At 41.5% G+C, this 15,597-nt stretch overlaps 1 protein-coding gene across 3 annotated transcripts in view; it reads right to left on the bottom strand.

Moving 5' to 3' along the window:
• Positions 1-15,597, bottom strand: part of agbl4 (AGBL carboxypeptidase 4) — a 432,805-nt gene that overhangs the window by 110,708 nt on the left and 306,500 nt on the right. For all 3 annotated transcript variants that reach the window (XM_042416279.1, XM_042416278.1, XM_042416280.1), the window contains one exon: positions 13,542-13,758. In XM_042416279.1, the coding sequence (XP_042272213.1) occupies positions 13,542-13,758 (217 nt within the window). The remainder of the gene's footprint in view (positions 1-13,541; positions 13,759-15,597) is intronic.

Raw genomic sequence — 15,597 nt, forward strand, 5'->3', positions numbered from 1 at the left:
TGACAGCTCCACAATAGCATACTATGGGGAGTCTCTATCGGACATACACCAAGCAGGGAAAAGGTTACTGCCTTTTCAAGTGCCCTCTCTATAGTCCTCTCTCACCTCTGGTCCTCCTTTTCCCTTCACCATTCCTTAAGTCAATAGAGAGAAAGCGCTGAACATTGAGGCCAAGACACTAAATAGATAGCAGATTTCTCTAAAGACATTGTGAGTGTGTGTGTGTTGTGTGTACAAGTGTATGTCTTGATGTACTGCACAAGTGTGAGCATGAATGTGCTTGCACGCCTGCTTTCTCTTTCCATGTCATTTGGGCACTAAAGTTTAACAACTTCAGGGGAACAATAGGTGACAGCAACCTCAAATCTGCCCACCCGTTTCCACAGCAACCAAGGAAGGAGGAAGAAAAGTAAGGGAGGGAGGAAGGAGGTAAAAAGCGTTGTCTCCATCACTCATGCACATATCCACTGCTATTTGAAGCCATCAGTCACTTTAGTCAAGTCTTTCGCTTGGGACTTAGCATGCAGGCACAAGCCTGTGTAACTGGCACCAGTAATCTGTCTGGATTGTGTCAATCTATTATCCTAAGCAGTGGGGTGAACGCATTCATTTTCTGTCCTTCATGATGGACAATTGGGCTGGAGTAAACTTCAAATGATCAGACAGAGATAATAGATTATTTTGAGTTGTCTGACAAAAGCGTGATTCCTGCCACTGCTAACTTTTGAAGCAGAGAGATACATGGAACTTAGACACTGATTTAATTAGATCACATTAGATGAAACTGATTTGATTAGATGAGATTGAAATTGGGCGATATCAGCAGCAGGTTGTAATGGGATACAGCTACAGCAGGAAATGATATAATAACCAACAGAAGTTTGTATGAACATACTAAAACTGATATAATACATATATCATGGTATTAATATATGAATGAAAAATATGCAAAAATTGATGCATGCAGAATACACTAAACCTCAGAAAATTCCACTGGGAACTTCACGTTGAAGTTATTGTTTCTTTTGCTAATTAATGCTATTAAAGGGATTTCGTTAATTCCTTTTGACATGATTAGCATTTCAGTTGTGTTATCATTACCATTTCTGTGGAACGAGCTTCACTTTCTCAGGTATTTTTCTCCATCATGGTTGTATATTTGTGTGTGTGTGTGTCTGCCACTCTGCTGACATAACAAGCTGAAAGTATATGTAAGTGTTGCTAACTCATTAAAGCACACACACAGGGGGTTTTTCATTAGAGAGATGGGTCCTTTCAAATTCTGTCTTCCACAAAGAATGGAAGACGCAAACTTGAAAAGAAAAGGCACACGTATATGACATGCCTCAAAAGTATGAGGCAAACAAATGGAAAATGAAGACATTTTTCTTTGGGACTGCTGCTGATTTTCTTTTTCCTGTGCTATCAATAGGCACTCCTGCATGGAAATGGAGAAATGGATTGATGGGAAACAGAATACTCATTTCCCACAAAATGTTTCCACAGCCATCAGATGGCATCAAACAATGAGACACAAAGATATGGAGAGAGAGAAAGAGAGGGTAAAAGACAGAGAGAGAGTGTGTTAGCAAGAGAGTGCAACAGAAAAAGACACCCCACACTCCATCCATGCCCTCTTGTGCCCTATGGACCCTGCACCCTGCTCTGCTGTGACTCTGATGAAAAGCAGGCCGCAATCCCTTTCAATTTGGCCAATGTGCCCCAGTCCTGTTAAAGGCAATCGACTGGCTGAACAGAGGCACTATATCACAATATGCAGGTGCAGACGAGCCAGGCTGAAGAGAGAGGAGAGACATGGCGCCTTAGGAGAGAGAAAGGGACTCTCTGGCATCCATCTCTCTCATGCTGACACTCAACCATAGGGGAGAAACACACATACACACACACACACACACACACAGAAGCTGGGCAGCAGTGGGAGAGCAAGAAAACGAGAGGTGAGAGAAAATAGAAAAGTGGAGGAAAAATGGGACCCGTCACTTCCTTCATTTTTTTTCCTTCTCACTTCAGGTAAAAAAAAGAGAACTAAAAGAGAAGAGAAAATGTCTTTTGTGCAACTGGGGAGTGGGACTGTGAAGAAAAGGAGGGTGCGGGGGGGAAGGTGGGGGGGGGGAGACCTGTCTGGAATGTGAGCAAGGTGTTTGTGGTGGGTAAATGCCTGTGTAGGCGTGGGGGAGACGAGTGGCTTGGCTAGAGCAGTTTGTTATCGGGGGTCTCCAGGCCCCCCAGGCGTGCCGAGCTGCTGGCCCGTGTCAGAGGGGCTGAGCCTGGGGGAGGGTGGAGGAGTCAGAGCCCTTGCCCAAGGATGGGTGAGAGGCCAATAGACTGGGGAGAGCAGGAAAGGCCTGATGATGGGTGGAAATTCCACAAGAAAGATCTGATTTATCCTTCAAATATTCACTTGATTGACATTCCCTGCCATCTCCTGCCTAGTCTAGTTAAGCATCACATGCCGAAGTGCTTCAACCAAGCCATGTATCCAATATACTGTACTACACAGCATATAAATCTCGACTCTTCTAGGTACTAGAAGTAAAAGTGTACATTGAGATCGAGGACTTGTGATACACACTTGTGTATGTAAGAGCATAAAGTGTTCATACCCTCTCATCTACTTGAGGGGCTGTGCTGTGGGAACACTGAGGAAATGGAAGCTGAGAGCTCATAGTACAGGATCAGGTCAAGGATTTGATGTCATGTGACGTCTGATCTGCTTCATAGAGAATTCCTATCACACACAATTGTTGAGTGGAGAGGTCTATAACTGTAGGCAAGGATAAAACTGCAGCAAGTCTGCAATCATACCGTTTAACCATGACCTGTCAGTCATCACTGGCTCTCGGCTCCAGCTTATCACTAAACATATTGGGATGGATCAATCCTCTGTAACTATGATTCAAAAATAATCTAACCCTGCAGAAATACCAACCAATATACATGTGACATACAAATTAGCTTGCAGCCACACATTATTGGGTTCACAGAGCGTGCTGTACTGTATACTACAGCACAAATGTTCACAAATAAAGAATGACTCGAAGGTAGAAATTTCACTGAATGTACAATTTAGGTTTCACAGATTTTTGTGATTTAAAAAGTTAATATGCTGTATGATTTTATGTTTATTTTATGCCACAGTAATAGAAATTCAGAGAAAAAGTTAACTTTTTGAGCAAAGCCCAGAAAACTGTGTTTTTTGTTTGTTTTTACATGATGTCAGATTATGTCATGTAACTGTTTTTGTACAGGCTACACAAATTCCAGTTTTCCTAACAGGAACAGTGCTAGCTTTCATGCCTGGCTGCAGATGAACAGACATGATTTCACTTGTGTATCTGAAACAAAACAAATCCACAAAATTAAACAATCAAATAGGTAATTTGACTGTGCAGTCCAGAACATCACATAGGAGCTTTTTCTAGTCTGGCACCCCTATCTGCAGAAAATGTTATAGTCAAGGTCTGATTGGATTTAGGCAAAAAAAACATTTGATAAGGTTTAGGGAAAGATCATGGTTTGAGTTAAAATGATCACTTTGTTAAGGTTAGAGAAACATTTGGTGTAGGTTAAAGTTATTAACTCCTTAAAGTACCTTCGTCACATCATGGCTACAATAATAACCATGGGGTTAAGGTTAGGGGACGATCTTAGTTACAGTTTTTGAAAAACAGTTCTGACTAATGGTTATAAACAGGAAATAAACAGCAGTCGCCTCCATGTACGTCGCTGAGGAAACTGCAATCTCTTTCTCATGTACCCATCTCTCTCTCTCTCTCGCAGAGAACTGAAAAGGAAGTGTGATGTTTTGTCAGGCAAAGTGAGATATGACTGACTAGCAAGATGATACTTGCACATTAGTTTCTGTTGTTGGTAATTATCATTATTCTTGCCAGTATTAGAAGATCACTGCTTGTTTTGTATTGTCTGATACAAACTTTAGAACATCGTGAAGTGAAACAACACAGTGTGAGGGTATCATTAGCTAACCATGCTCTTTACTGGTTCTCCTCACACCACAAGTACATTTATCTAACAACCATAAGGCTAAATACTTGTAATAATAAGGCTGTGGTACGTCAGGTGTATGAATATATATTTTCAACTTCAGTGTCAAAAATAACATTGGGATCCAAATTTTTTTTTATTGTTGACCTAGCTTCACTGCTTTCCCTTATGTATGTGATGTCCATTCTCTCAGTTTTGAGGTGGACATGAAAACTACCTTACAAAGACAAGTCCAGACGTCACTGTAGGATAGATGTACGTTTTTTTTGCAAATCCAATTTCTTTGTCCTTTTCCTTCACCTTAATTCACTGGGGATGACAACCTAAACACAAAATCATGTGCATTCAGATCTACATACATGTGGCACTCTCACACATGCAGACACAAACAAACCTGATGTGAACATGCCAAACTTTGTTCCTTGCAAGTAACTTTTGACAAGTTCTCCTACACATCCTGGAGTTGTATTCAGACGTGCTAGAAGGGAGTGCTGGAGAGCAGTCATGTAGAAAGAGAATGCTGTTACTGGAGTTATTAACAGGCTCCTGTGTTTCCCTCCTCTCAGCTGAGCTATTCAGAGCATAGCGTCCTCATCTGCCACAAACACATGCCGACAGAAAGACGCAGCAGACGGACACACCGCGCAGCCCCTCTACATGCTGCACAGTAATATGTTTTTTGCCCATTTACAACAAATTAAGTTTCCCTCAAAGTGAATTTCAAGCTTGGCTGCCTTTGGAGGGCGAGCAACTCTCTTTTCATTAATTTTCATTCTTTTCCCTCGAACAAATGATCTACTGTACAGCCTGCTCTGCGTTACTCTCCTCTCCCTGTCTTTTTCTGTCTCTTGTTTTCTCCCCTCTTTGCCTTCTTTTCCTGCTTGCTGGTAAATTTGGGCCAGGCAATGGAAAGCAATTACACTGTCAGAAAGGTGTATTCTGATTTATTAAAAGCCTTGAATGCTATCTGTTTTGTTCCCTCTTTGTTTCCCCCAGGGGAACTGAGTCCTGACACCCAAATGAGACAGAGTGAGTGCTCCCTGCTCAGTGCTCCATCCTCACAGTCATGTAGGAAGCAGGCAGAGTAAATATCCATTGGCAGAAGAGGACAGATAGACGGCTGTAACACAACTGCAAGGATGGGAATAGATTTGCCTCCGAAACCCAGGAGGGGTGAGACACGAAAAGACAAAGAGATGCAGAGAGAGAGAGAGATGTGTCTGCTGACTGCTGCACAGGCTCAGTTTGACATGACATACTTCTTTTTCTTTAATTTCATAAGCCGGGTCTTCAGCTATATCCACCAGCCACAGAACTCCTGTTCACAGAACTGTAGGCTCTTAGACATCAGCCATTTCAGAGAACTTTTCATTAGTCTAATTCTTACTCATGCAAAGACAGGAGGGACAAGAGGAGTGAGACAGAGGGAAAGAAAAGAGACAGAGAGGCAGAGCGCAAAGCCATTAAGGTGTGAATAAGTTCCAATTTCCAAAATAAATATTATCTCTGTCTGAGTAACCCAAAATCTGTGTGCTTTTGTGCAAACATTATAATAAGGATCAACAAGGGGTCAGCACTGCATGAACATCACACCATCAAATTCAGAGAGCTTCACCTGTGATAGTTTAATCTATTTATCTCCCATATTTTTCTCCACACACAGTTGACCTGCTCTGTGTAAAACTGTAAAGTTAAACACACCACAGACAGCCGATCCGCGCTCCCTCCCTTTCACAGTAGGCTACGCATTAACAACCATGCCTAATGCACTCCTCCACCTCCTCCCAATCCATACCACCTCTCCCTCATTACCGTGTTCTTGATCGCCAGAGAGATGGGAGCGATGCAGGGGTGGGGATGCGTAATAAAGCATCTAGTATCCTGGGGGAACCATTGGTTGTAGATAAGAGGCCATACAGCACTATAACGTGAGGACATAGATCATAAACCTGCTTATCTTCTGCTCCCTCTGGACCAGCCTTCTTAGTCAACTGTCTGGGACCAAAGGACAGTCATGGCTGAACCTTTTTTTTCAGATTCCAGTGCTAAACTACAGATTGTGCCATGTTGGTAAGAATGGTCTGATAGAATAGGGCTCTCTCACTAATGAAGTGAAAAAAAAGCAGCATAAAAAGAAGAATTCTTGCAGAGAAACTTGCAATGATACGGTGATGACCTTTCTATCTCTGAGGAATTTCCTCAGAGTTCCGACGCTCAGGCGTTGTAGGCAGTGATTAACATATTATTAGATCATAAAGAGTGTAGCTCTTTTACTCAGATACCTGTTAGTTGCTGCTGAGGAAAATGCAAAACTTCCTGAGGCCAATAGAGAACAATTTATGACAAATGCAAAAAACAGGGAAACAAAATGGCAAAGAGGTAATGCAAGGACTCATAAGGTTAACAACAAGCAGAATACAAACAAAGAGAAACTTCATCAGAACTAAGTTGAGTAAAAAGTATGGAGAGAAAATTTAATTTCCATCCGTTGATGTAGTTGTGTTCCATAAGTTGCCTATTTCTTTTGCATTTTCCTCTTTTAAAAAAAGTTTATTTCCCTGTTTGATGTTAAGGCCACAGCTAATGCATTCATGAACAGTCTGGCACTAAAGGAAAAAAAAAACTGTTATCTTGAGCTGTTTACCTCTCAGCTTGGGGAAAAAGCAGTTTACTTACTTGAGTGGTGCCAGCTTGCTTGACTGGTGAAGTGCTTGTGTCTGACTTGAATATATGCTAACAAAGCTACAAAACTCTCTGTGTTTGGGGGAATTTATAGCTTACATTTCTAATCATCTGCCTAGACATCTGTCTCATTTGTATGTAGTGCAGTAGTGAATAATATAGACTCAAGTTGCTTCCATATACATTACCAGTCAAAAGTTTGGACACATCTTCCAAATGTGTCCAAACCTTTGACTGGTAATGTACATGATTAAACCTTTTTTTTGTCTTAGTATTCACACCAAGCCAGTGTGGACTTTCCTTCCACTACTAGAACACAAATTGGATGTTCACATCTATCATGTGGTTTCACTATGCAATATCACCTCATCCACATGATAAAGTGCTGATTGGCTATTCAGGTGTTGGCCTTTTGAAGGAGACAGTCAGTATTTGGAGGGCTCTCTTCATTACAAACCAATCACAGAGCCATTCACAGAATAGCTCCAGTGTCAAGAACTCAGCTCTCAGAGTCCGCTTTCAGAGAAAGTTGGCATTAATTAGCTACAGTAATTAAAACTGGCACTTCGTCACAATGGACGCTGTTACATTACTTGATGACAATGTACGATGAGCAAAACCCCCTTGCTTAAAAGATATGAATGGTGTCAATCACTCGGCTCTGCACAAAAGACGGAATTGTGCTATTCTTAATGTGTTAGACAGCTCAATTATTATTTATTATATATTTATACTTGTATTTTTAAAGTGAAGAAAAACATGGCTCTGTAGGTTTGTGATGTGGAGTCAAAACTACTGGTGAAACATGTGATGATAAAATATCTCTCATTCAGTATGCAAAACACACGCACATCTTTCTTTTTCATATGCAGTCCAAAGATAGTCCAAAACTGTAATTCTGCCTCACAAAGACTTGAAATTCTATTTTATTACATTAGAAAAAGTTCAAAATTTTGAGCACAAATTGGCACACTGTCATCTTCTAATTTTGATCTGTACCTGTACCTATTCTGTGCCTGACAAGGAACTAATTTGTGCTCTTCTAACATTGTAAAACAGAAATTTTAAGGGGAGCGTTCTACAATGTTGCAAGTCCTTGGGAGGCAGAAATCAAAATCTCTCATTAACACAAAAGGAGTTTGTGATGCCTCATATCATCTATTTATACCCAGTAGAAACATGCCCAGCCTTTGGTGTGTGTCCTGTGCTTTCTGTGTCTCCATCAGTTTGCCCAGCCCGGCTCCTCCAGTGTGGCTGCTGACCTTCTCCTCTCTCCACGGCTGGAGTGGCTATTGATTGGATCTTGGCACACAGTGTACAAACACAGAGATAAGGAGAGAGAGAGGCAGCCAGGCAGATATAGCTGCAGTGCCCACTCCACTCCACTCCCCTCCTCTTGCTCCAGACACGGAAAAAAAAAAAAAAAAAAAGAAAAACCCTGTTCTTCGAGACTCCACTCCCACTGAGCAGACACCCAGACATGGTACCTGAACACTGATAGCAGACAGGATTAGGTCTAAAATTCAATCACAACAGTCTAAGTGATGTTAAGTCACTGCAGCTGACAGTGACCGCTGCTTCTGTTGAACAGAGTACAAGTGATCTATCATAATCTTGCTTTGATTTCTGAGATTTAAAATGAAAAAAAGAAGAACTGAGTGTATATGACATCCTAGAACTGTGATTCTGGGATCAATAGTTTTACTTGATGTGGGTATGCGAACAGAATCACAGTGTAATAGCTTGCCAGAAAGGACTCAGGCCTCTTACGTTGAATGCAGGCTAGATCTCAGACAACCTTACGGCTGGTCGGTGGCCTGCCCACTCTCCCACCCTGAGGTCTCTCATTTACACTTTCTTTCCATCTGGTCTACAGGCAGTGGCTGCGCTGTGTCAGAGGTGACTAATAGTGTCATAGCCCTGCCCTCTCCACCGGGCCAGCAGAGGAAAAACTCAAACTGCTGCCTCCGCAACTCCCGGGCAGACACTGCCAACTGCTGAGAAAAAAAGAAAAACTCTTTGTCAACAGGCAAGGTGGGCAAATAAGGTACTTTCAATTCGAGATGGCCAAGGGACACTTGAGGACTTGTACAGAAATGAGGAAATAGTTTGAAAAAAGGAAATAGTAGGCATCTTTTCATAGAGGCTTGTTAGTATTGTAGCGGGTCAAACGCGTGTTGTCTCTTTCTCTGTCTCTCTGTGGACATCGGCGCCTCAGGGGGAGAGAGAGGGAGAGGTTTACTCAGATACTGTCAGGATGGTCTACAAAAGGAAATGTTCAGACAGACAGGGACCAGAGGAACAGACGCAGGGCCATGAACCCAGCAGAGCAGGAACAGGAAGAATCCAAAACCTTTGCCTCTGGGGAATATGAGGAACTCTTCTAGTATTTGTCTTTGTAGGTGATGTGTGTGCATCTACGCACAAGGGAGTGTGTGTGTGTGTGTATGCAGACACATACACATATACCAATCTGCAAACACACATAAATACACAAATGCAAATGAATTATCCAAATTAAAAGCATTTCAATAAAAATGTTTTCAGAAGCAATTTAAAAGAGTGAAGATTGATTTTGCAAATCTGAGTTCATAAGGCATTTTGCTCCAGAATTGAGGTGCCTTAACAGCAAAAACGTTGTCCCCTTTATTCTTCCACCTTGACATGAGAAAAGCCAGCAGGTTCCTGCCAAACGACCTCAGACTGTGTGCAGGTTAAAGGGGGGACAGTAATTCTGAGATATAGTCTGGGGTCGGGCCATGAAGTGCTTTAAAGGTAATGCATAAAATCTTGATATTGATTCTGTAATAAACTGGTAGCGAATTTAAAGACATTAAAAGGGAAATAATATGATCTATTTTTTGGCTTTTGTTAGTCTTGCAGCCACATTTGTAGTTATTTTCTGATTTATGGGTCTTAGCAGATTATTACAGTAATCTAAACATGAAAAAATGAAATGCATTTGCAATGGACGTTAACAGATTTTGGCAACATTCCTTAGACAATAAAAAGAAGATTGGACAAACCTGCTGATATGAAATTCAAAATGAAGGTATGACTCAAACAATACACCAAGGTTTTTGACAGAAGGCTTACTATTGTTGCAAAAAAGGACCATGTCAAGATTGTTATAATATAAATATGTATGCAGATTGTCAGGGCGAATGACAAGAATTTCAGTTTAACTTTAATTGAAGAAAGTTAGACGACATCCACTTTATATGTCTGTTAAACAGTGGTGGACAAACTAGTGGGGCTTTCAGGCTTTACTGGAACGTTTAGCTGTGTATCATCATCAGGAAATTCCCTCTAATCATTTTAGTTTCTATTTCTCTTTTCCTGTTAGATGTCATTGTGTGAAATGATGAGCAGCAAAAAACTGAAAGTAATAGGGGAGAATTGGGGAGTTACCATCCACTGTGTAGATATGAAAGTAAGTTTCCTGAACAGGTGAATTCCCCTCTTGTAAAGTCTCAATTCGCAAGGAAGATGACGTGAAAGCGAAGAGAATTGAGATTTGAGAGGCCGATGTGAAAATTATATTCAAATCCTCCTGTTCTGCCCTTTTCATTCATCCCAACTGTCAATTAGACTCCTACCAATGCAACTCAGCTGAATTCAGTAAATGTAATTTACACATTATATTCCATTTACTCAGTAAGATAATAAAAAATACCTGCCTTATAAATCAGTAAACGCTCACTCTCAATGATAAAGAGACCTGGTGATAAAAATTAAAAAGAGACAACCTTTTTTCACAGTATCTGAGCCCACCAGTGTAGGCTGGACAGCTGAGATTTTGTTCCAAGGAATACATTACAGAAAACAAATTAGTCAGCAAGATAGAAGAATGCCAGTGCAAATGGCCCTGGTTCTTATTTCCATCCTTATGAGATAACTGTACCCATTAGAAGGTTAAAGCTATTGTGGTGTCCCTGCAAAGACTCTGCCTTGGAAACGGCAGCAATCCGTCTTTAAACTTTGATGCAGCCAGAAAGCTCTCCTCATCCCTTCTCATCCCTTCCCCTCTGACCTGTGTGTGAGTGTGTGTGGAGTTGCATATGTGCATGAGATAGAGAGAAGGGGGAGAGGGTAACAGCAAGAGAGGGAGCAGACAGAGAAAGAGATATGAGAGGGTGGGGCTGGGCTGTCTGCCACCCAGGCCCAGAGAACATAAAGAGAAAAATACGGCCATAAAACCTCTCTATGACTATGAATACTAATACTGACTCTGTGAGGCAAACCAACCGAGTCTGTCCTCTCTCTGTTCCCCTCTGTCTCACTCAGAGGGATGATGTGGCTTAAAAATAAAGCGAAAATAGTGTTCTGCACAAGAAGAATTGTATAGTTTAGTATTTACACTATATCATACACAACACAGAAGTTGAACAGATGTAGAGAAAAGACTGTTTAGCAGCAATGGTCCAACAACAGGTCTGTTTTATATTTCAGTAAGATGAGATGTTTTCCAAAATGATTTTTCTAAATTTGGTTGTCTAGTAGGTTGCACAGTGGTAAAAATGAATGACAGAAGTGTAAAAACAGACTACTGTTAACTAACATACCACTCAGGAGCTAGCCAGTATTCATAAGTTCATACATCAGTGGAGAGCAACGCAACGCAACGCAACACAACACAATGCAACGCAATTATTCATTTTCTATGGGATACAAGTGAATGACTTCTAATTAAGTGACTTCTAATTTCCGATTTTGCTCCTGCTTCATAGCTAGCTTGATGCTTACATGAAGCTGTTAGTTAGCTTAAACTGAAATTGTGCTGTGTTGCGTTCAGAGAAAACAAACAGCGTATGAACTGAACACAGCAGGCAGGTCTGTGTTTTATTTCTGTCCCTGTTCGTGAACATTTATCAAGGGATATATACATATATATATATGTATTTATATAGCTACGAAGAAAACATGCTTTAGTCATTGTTTGAATTATTAAGACAGAAATATGTAAAAATATATACATTGTTGAAGATGTGCCTTAATGCTTTGATTCCACCAGGCAAAACCCCATTGTGCTGCAGCTGCAATGTAGTTTTGTTCTGTCTTCTGCATGTCATAACCCACTGGGAGCGTTTTGCTCAGGCAGTGCCGGAGAGAACAGAGCCATCCCTCTACCTGGAGAGGAAGCCAGGGCCCAGGGCAGTCATGGCAGCAGTGGTGTCATATACAATCTTGTGATTTTCCACTTCCAAGATGAACCTCTCGTCATCCATGGTGACAAATATCCTCTTACCGGTTGGCTTCTGGCCTGGTACCACCGGTTATGACGTAATGTTGATGTAGTGATGTGATATACGATCGAAAGTCTGCACAGGGTGTTTTATTTTGTAAATGACCAGATACTCTATGCTGTTCCTGTGTCTGACTTCCTGCTCCTGCTCATCTGCTCTGTGCAGCTTGATGTGGCTTACATCAAAAATAGACTAGGTGCGTATGTTTAGCGGAGTGGAGCAGAAAGCCTCTTCTGGGACACTTCTGAAACGAACTGTGGCAAGTCTGGTGGGATCACAAGTACTGACTAGAGTGGCTGCGATCAGCTCCGGCGGCTGGGTCGGAGCCGGAACACGACGCAGACGTGCTCAGTGGAATCAAGCCGTAAGTGTCCCCTGATAATACAGAAGAGTGTAGGTCTATGTGCCAGGGTTGAGCCCCGGACAGCCCTGGTCCAATTTAACCCCTGCCTGCCAGGTACATAGCTGACTGAACAACTTATTAATATAACTGCTAGCTTGTTAATATCCACTTACAGTGAAGAGTAAAAGAGGAATGTGGTTGACACATCTTACCCATAGAACAATTGATCGAAACAATGCTTAATAAGGATGTAAACTGGAAAGATTACTTTTCACAAAAATAACAGTATATAACAAAATGACCAAATAAAGTTGTTGGGTTGTGTAATCAATTTTTCCTTCTTTGTCTAACATTTGTTTCAGTGCTCCAACCTTATTTAGTGAACCACTATTTTCAACCACTATTTAGCTAGCTGTTGATGAGAATGCAGAACAGACAAGTGGATTTACAAATAACTGGTGCAACCAAATCCTGGTTACAGCCTACAGTGTTCAGTGTACAGTATCATTGTGGTTGGATTCCACACAACACAAATGACCAGAATTAGAACCAGAAAACCCCAATTTGATATTGTTATAATTACTATAGATCACCAGATATTTTATTTATAGAGGTATTACTCTTAGATATATTTGTAACTGTATCATCAACCATTTCCATGCCATGGTTTCTATATTTCAGAGTCCTATCTGTATGTTATGGTCAGGTGCTCCTTACAAATACCTGTACTTTCATGGCACCCCCCCTTGCAGCAAGCTTTCCTTGACAAATGTTAGGAGGACAGAAGAAAAAGTCGTAATCTCTCAAGCATTTCTAATGAGTTTTTCTCCTACAATTATTTGATAAGAGCAGACAAGACTGGAGGCAGTGTGTATGATACACTAGCTCCCACTACCGAGGTGAGAGCTCTGCTGATTACATACAGAGCCATTTACACACACACGCACACACACACACACACACAAACACACAAACACTCACACCCAGAGGCTTACAGTCCGTCATTGCAGAGCGCAAGATTCCTAATAATAACATGAGAGGCTGAAGTTATGATCGGCAGGCACACCTAAGTTACCAATCTGGGTCTCCTTATTCTGAACACGTACACACACACGCTCACACTTACTACACCTTACAACCTGTCCATCCTTAATCCTCACCTCCATTTGACTTCTTTGCTCCTGCCATAACCACTACCACCCCACAAATACTTTCCTCTCCACCTGCTCCACCTCCCAACTCACCACACTGAGTCCCAGTTGCTCCCTCTGCAGGTAGGGCAGGTTCCTACGCTCCAGGCTGGCCAGGTAGTGCTGCAGTCTGGAGTAGGTGTAAGGGTAGCAGTAGGCAAATTGGTATACATCGTCTTCTCGGTCAAAGCAGAAGGCAAAGGACATGACATAGTTGCGCCGGTGGTCAGGGCATCGGTAATAGTACACATTTTTGGGTGGAAGCCTCTGCCTGCAACAGCAAAAGAGAAACACATCACACTAATTTAAGAAGAAAGGCCATCAGGTCTGCAAAAATTTAAGGCTTAGAGATGCTTCAAGTGAAAATGTAGAGAATAATGAGGGCACAGTTATTTTGCAAGAGAAGGAAGTGTAAAGTGTAAAGAAAGACGAGAAACAGAGATATAAGTTATACAGTGAACTGAGTAATCATAACACTGAAGTTACATCAACTTAGTTGAAGTTTGCCTTCTTCCACAGATGTTGAGTTCAGCTGGTGAGGAAGAACAAGGACTGGAGGAATGACAGGGATGTCACATGGCAGAAATATGGGGTGGATGTTAAAACAAAGTATTTTTATTTAATTAATATGAAAAACTAAACTATTCACTAATAAATTATCAAAATTACAATAACATTCAGAGGTAATTCGACTCAATACAAAAGATCTTTACAATTAAAGAAAGCTACAGTGAAGGGACTCATTGTTAAATAACTGTTGTACAAACTAGGGTTGCCATTCATTCGCCCTTCCTCTTCATCTCTCTTCAAGCTTTCCATACATTCATCTCTGAAAAAAGGAGAGCCCACCATTGGACTGCTGCTTCTATTTGTAATTATACAATTTTCATTAGGGTTTGTGTCTGTACTGGTGCCAACTGGTGTTTTTTAGCTTTGCATTTTAAACAGCAGCACTTCCCAAGTGAGCACAAGAGGATTCCAATTATGAGGATTATGACACTATAGTGCTATATGTGATGTTTTCCACGATGCGTAATGTGCACATTTTTGCAAAAATCCTTTACAGGTTTAGAGCATGACTGTCATTGTCACAATCTGATCCTCAGTCACACTCTCTCATCCTCAGCCCTCGGCTTTGCTCTCTGTCTCTGTCTCCAGCCCCTGCTCACTTCTCCCAGGTCATGTACTTTCCTTCATTTCCCCATACCTGCCATCCTCAAGCTGACCACCAGATGCCCTCAGACTTTCCCTCCTTTCCCCATCTCTACACCTGTTCCCACTTCTCATCAGTCATGCAGTTACCTGGCCTCCTCCGCCCACTCCTCACCTGCAACTCATTCCCTCCTTGGACACTCGTTACTGGCTTCTAGTCTGTTACCTGTTTATCCATTGTTTGTAATCTGAAAACCTGTATCCGGCCTGTTTTTGACCTTTCTGACTGAATATTGGAGTTTGGATTCTTGCCTGCTCCCTTTTGGATATCTTTGCCTGTTTTTGGACAGTTTTCCCGGTTTTGACCCTTGCCTGCCTCACTTAGTCCATAAGCCTGTGTATCTCAAATTTGTTATCAAATCATTGAACTGTATCAGTCATTTGCATTTGGGTCCTTCCCTGTATTCCCATTACCCTGCTTGCACCAATGGTGACAGTAATGTTTTATTCATTATATCTCAAGTTCCAGTTTAAGTGTGTGTACAATTTAGAAAAATTAAACGGGTTGAAGAAGCGTCTTATCTGTCTACTAGTGAGTCATATGTCTTGTTGTGTTAGCAGTGTGTACTATGTTGTTTTGAGCGTTGTTAGATGTTAATAATGTGCTGTGTTTAGTTCTTTGTCTTGTGTCATCTTGTGTGGTTGCGTACTTAACTGAACTGTGTGCTGGCATGTTGTGTGTTGCATGCTGGGCCCAGGGCTAAATAAAGCTGATTGCTCCTTGCACCTCACAGACGACCGATGGGGTACGGGACAGTACTGCTGCAGTCCACAGAACTTCTCTGCTTACTCGACATGTTTTCTTTTCACACTCTTCATCTGTCTGTCTTCGTCTTCCTCTCTTTCTGTTTTTACTCCTCACCACTGAGACATGGTGAGCAGGAAATAGTTTGAATGC

The sequence above is a fragment of the Thunnus maccoyii genome, chromosome 7 (genome assembly GCF_910596095.1).
Source record: "Thunnus maccoyii chromosome 7, fThuMac1.1, whole genome shotgun sequence".
Lineage (NCBI taxonomy): Eukaryota > Metazoa > Chordata > Actinopteri > Scombriformes > Scombridae > Thunnus > Thunnus maccoyii.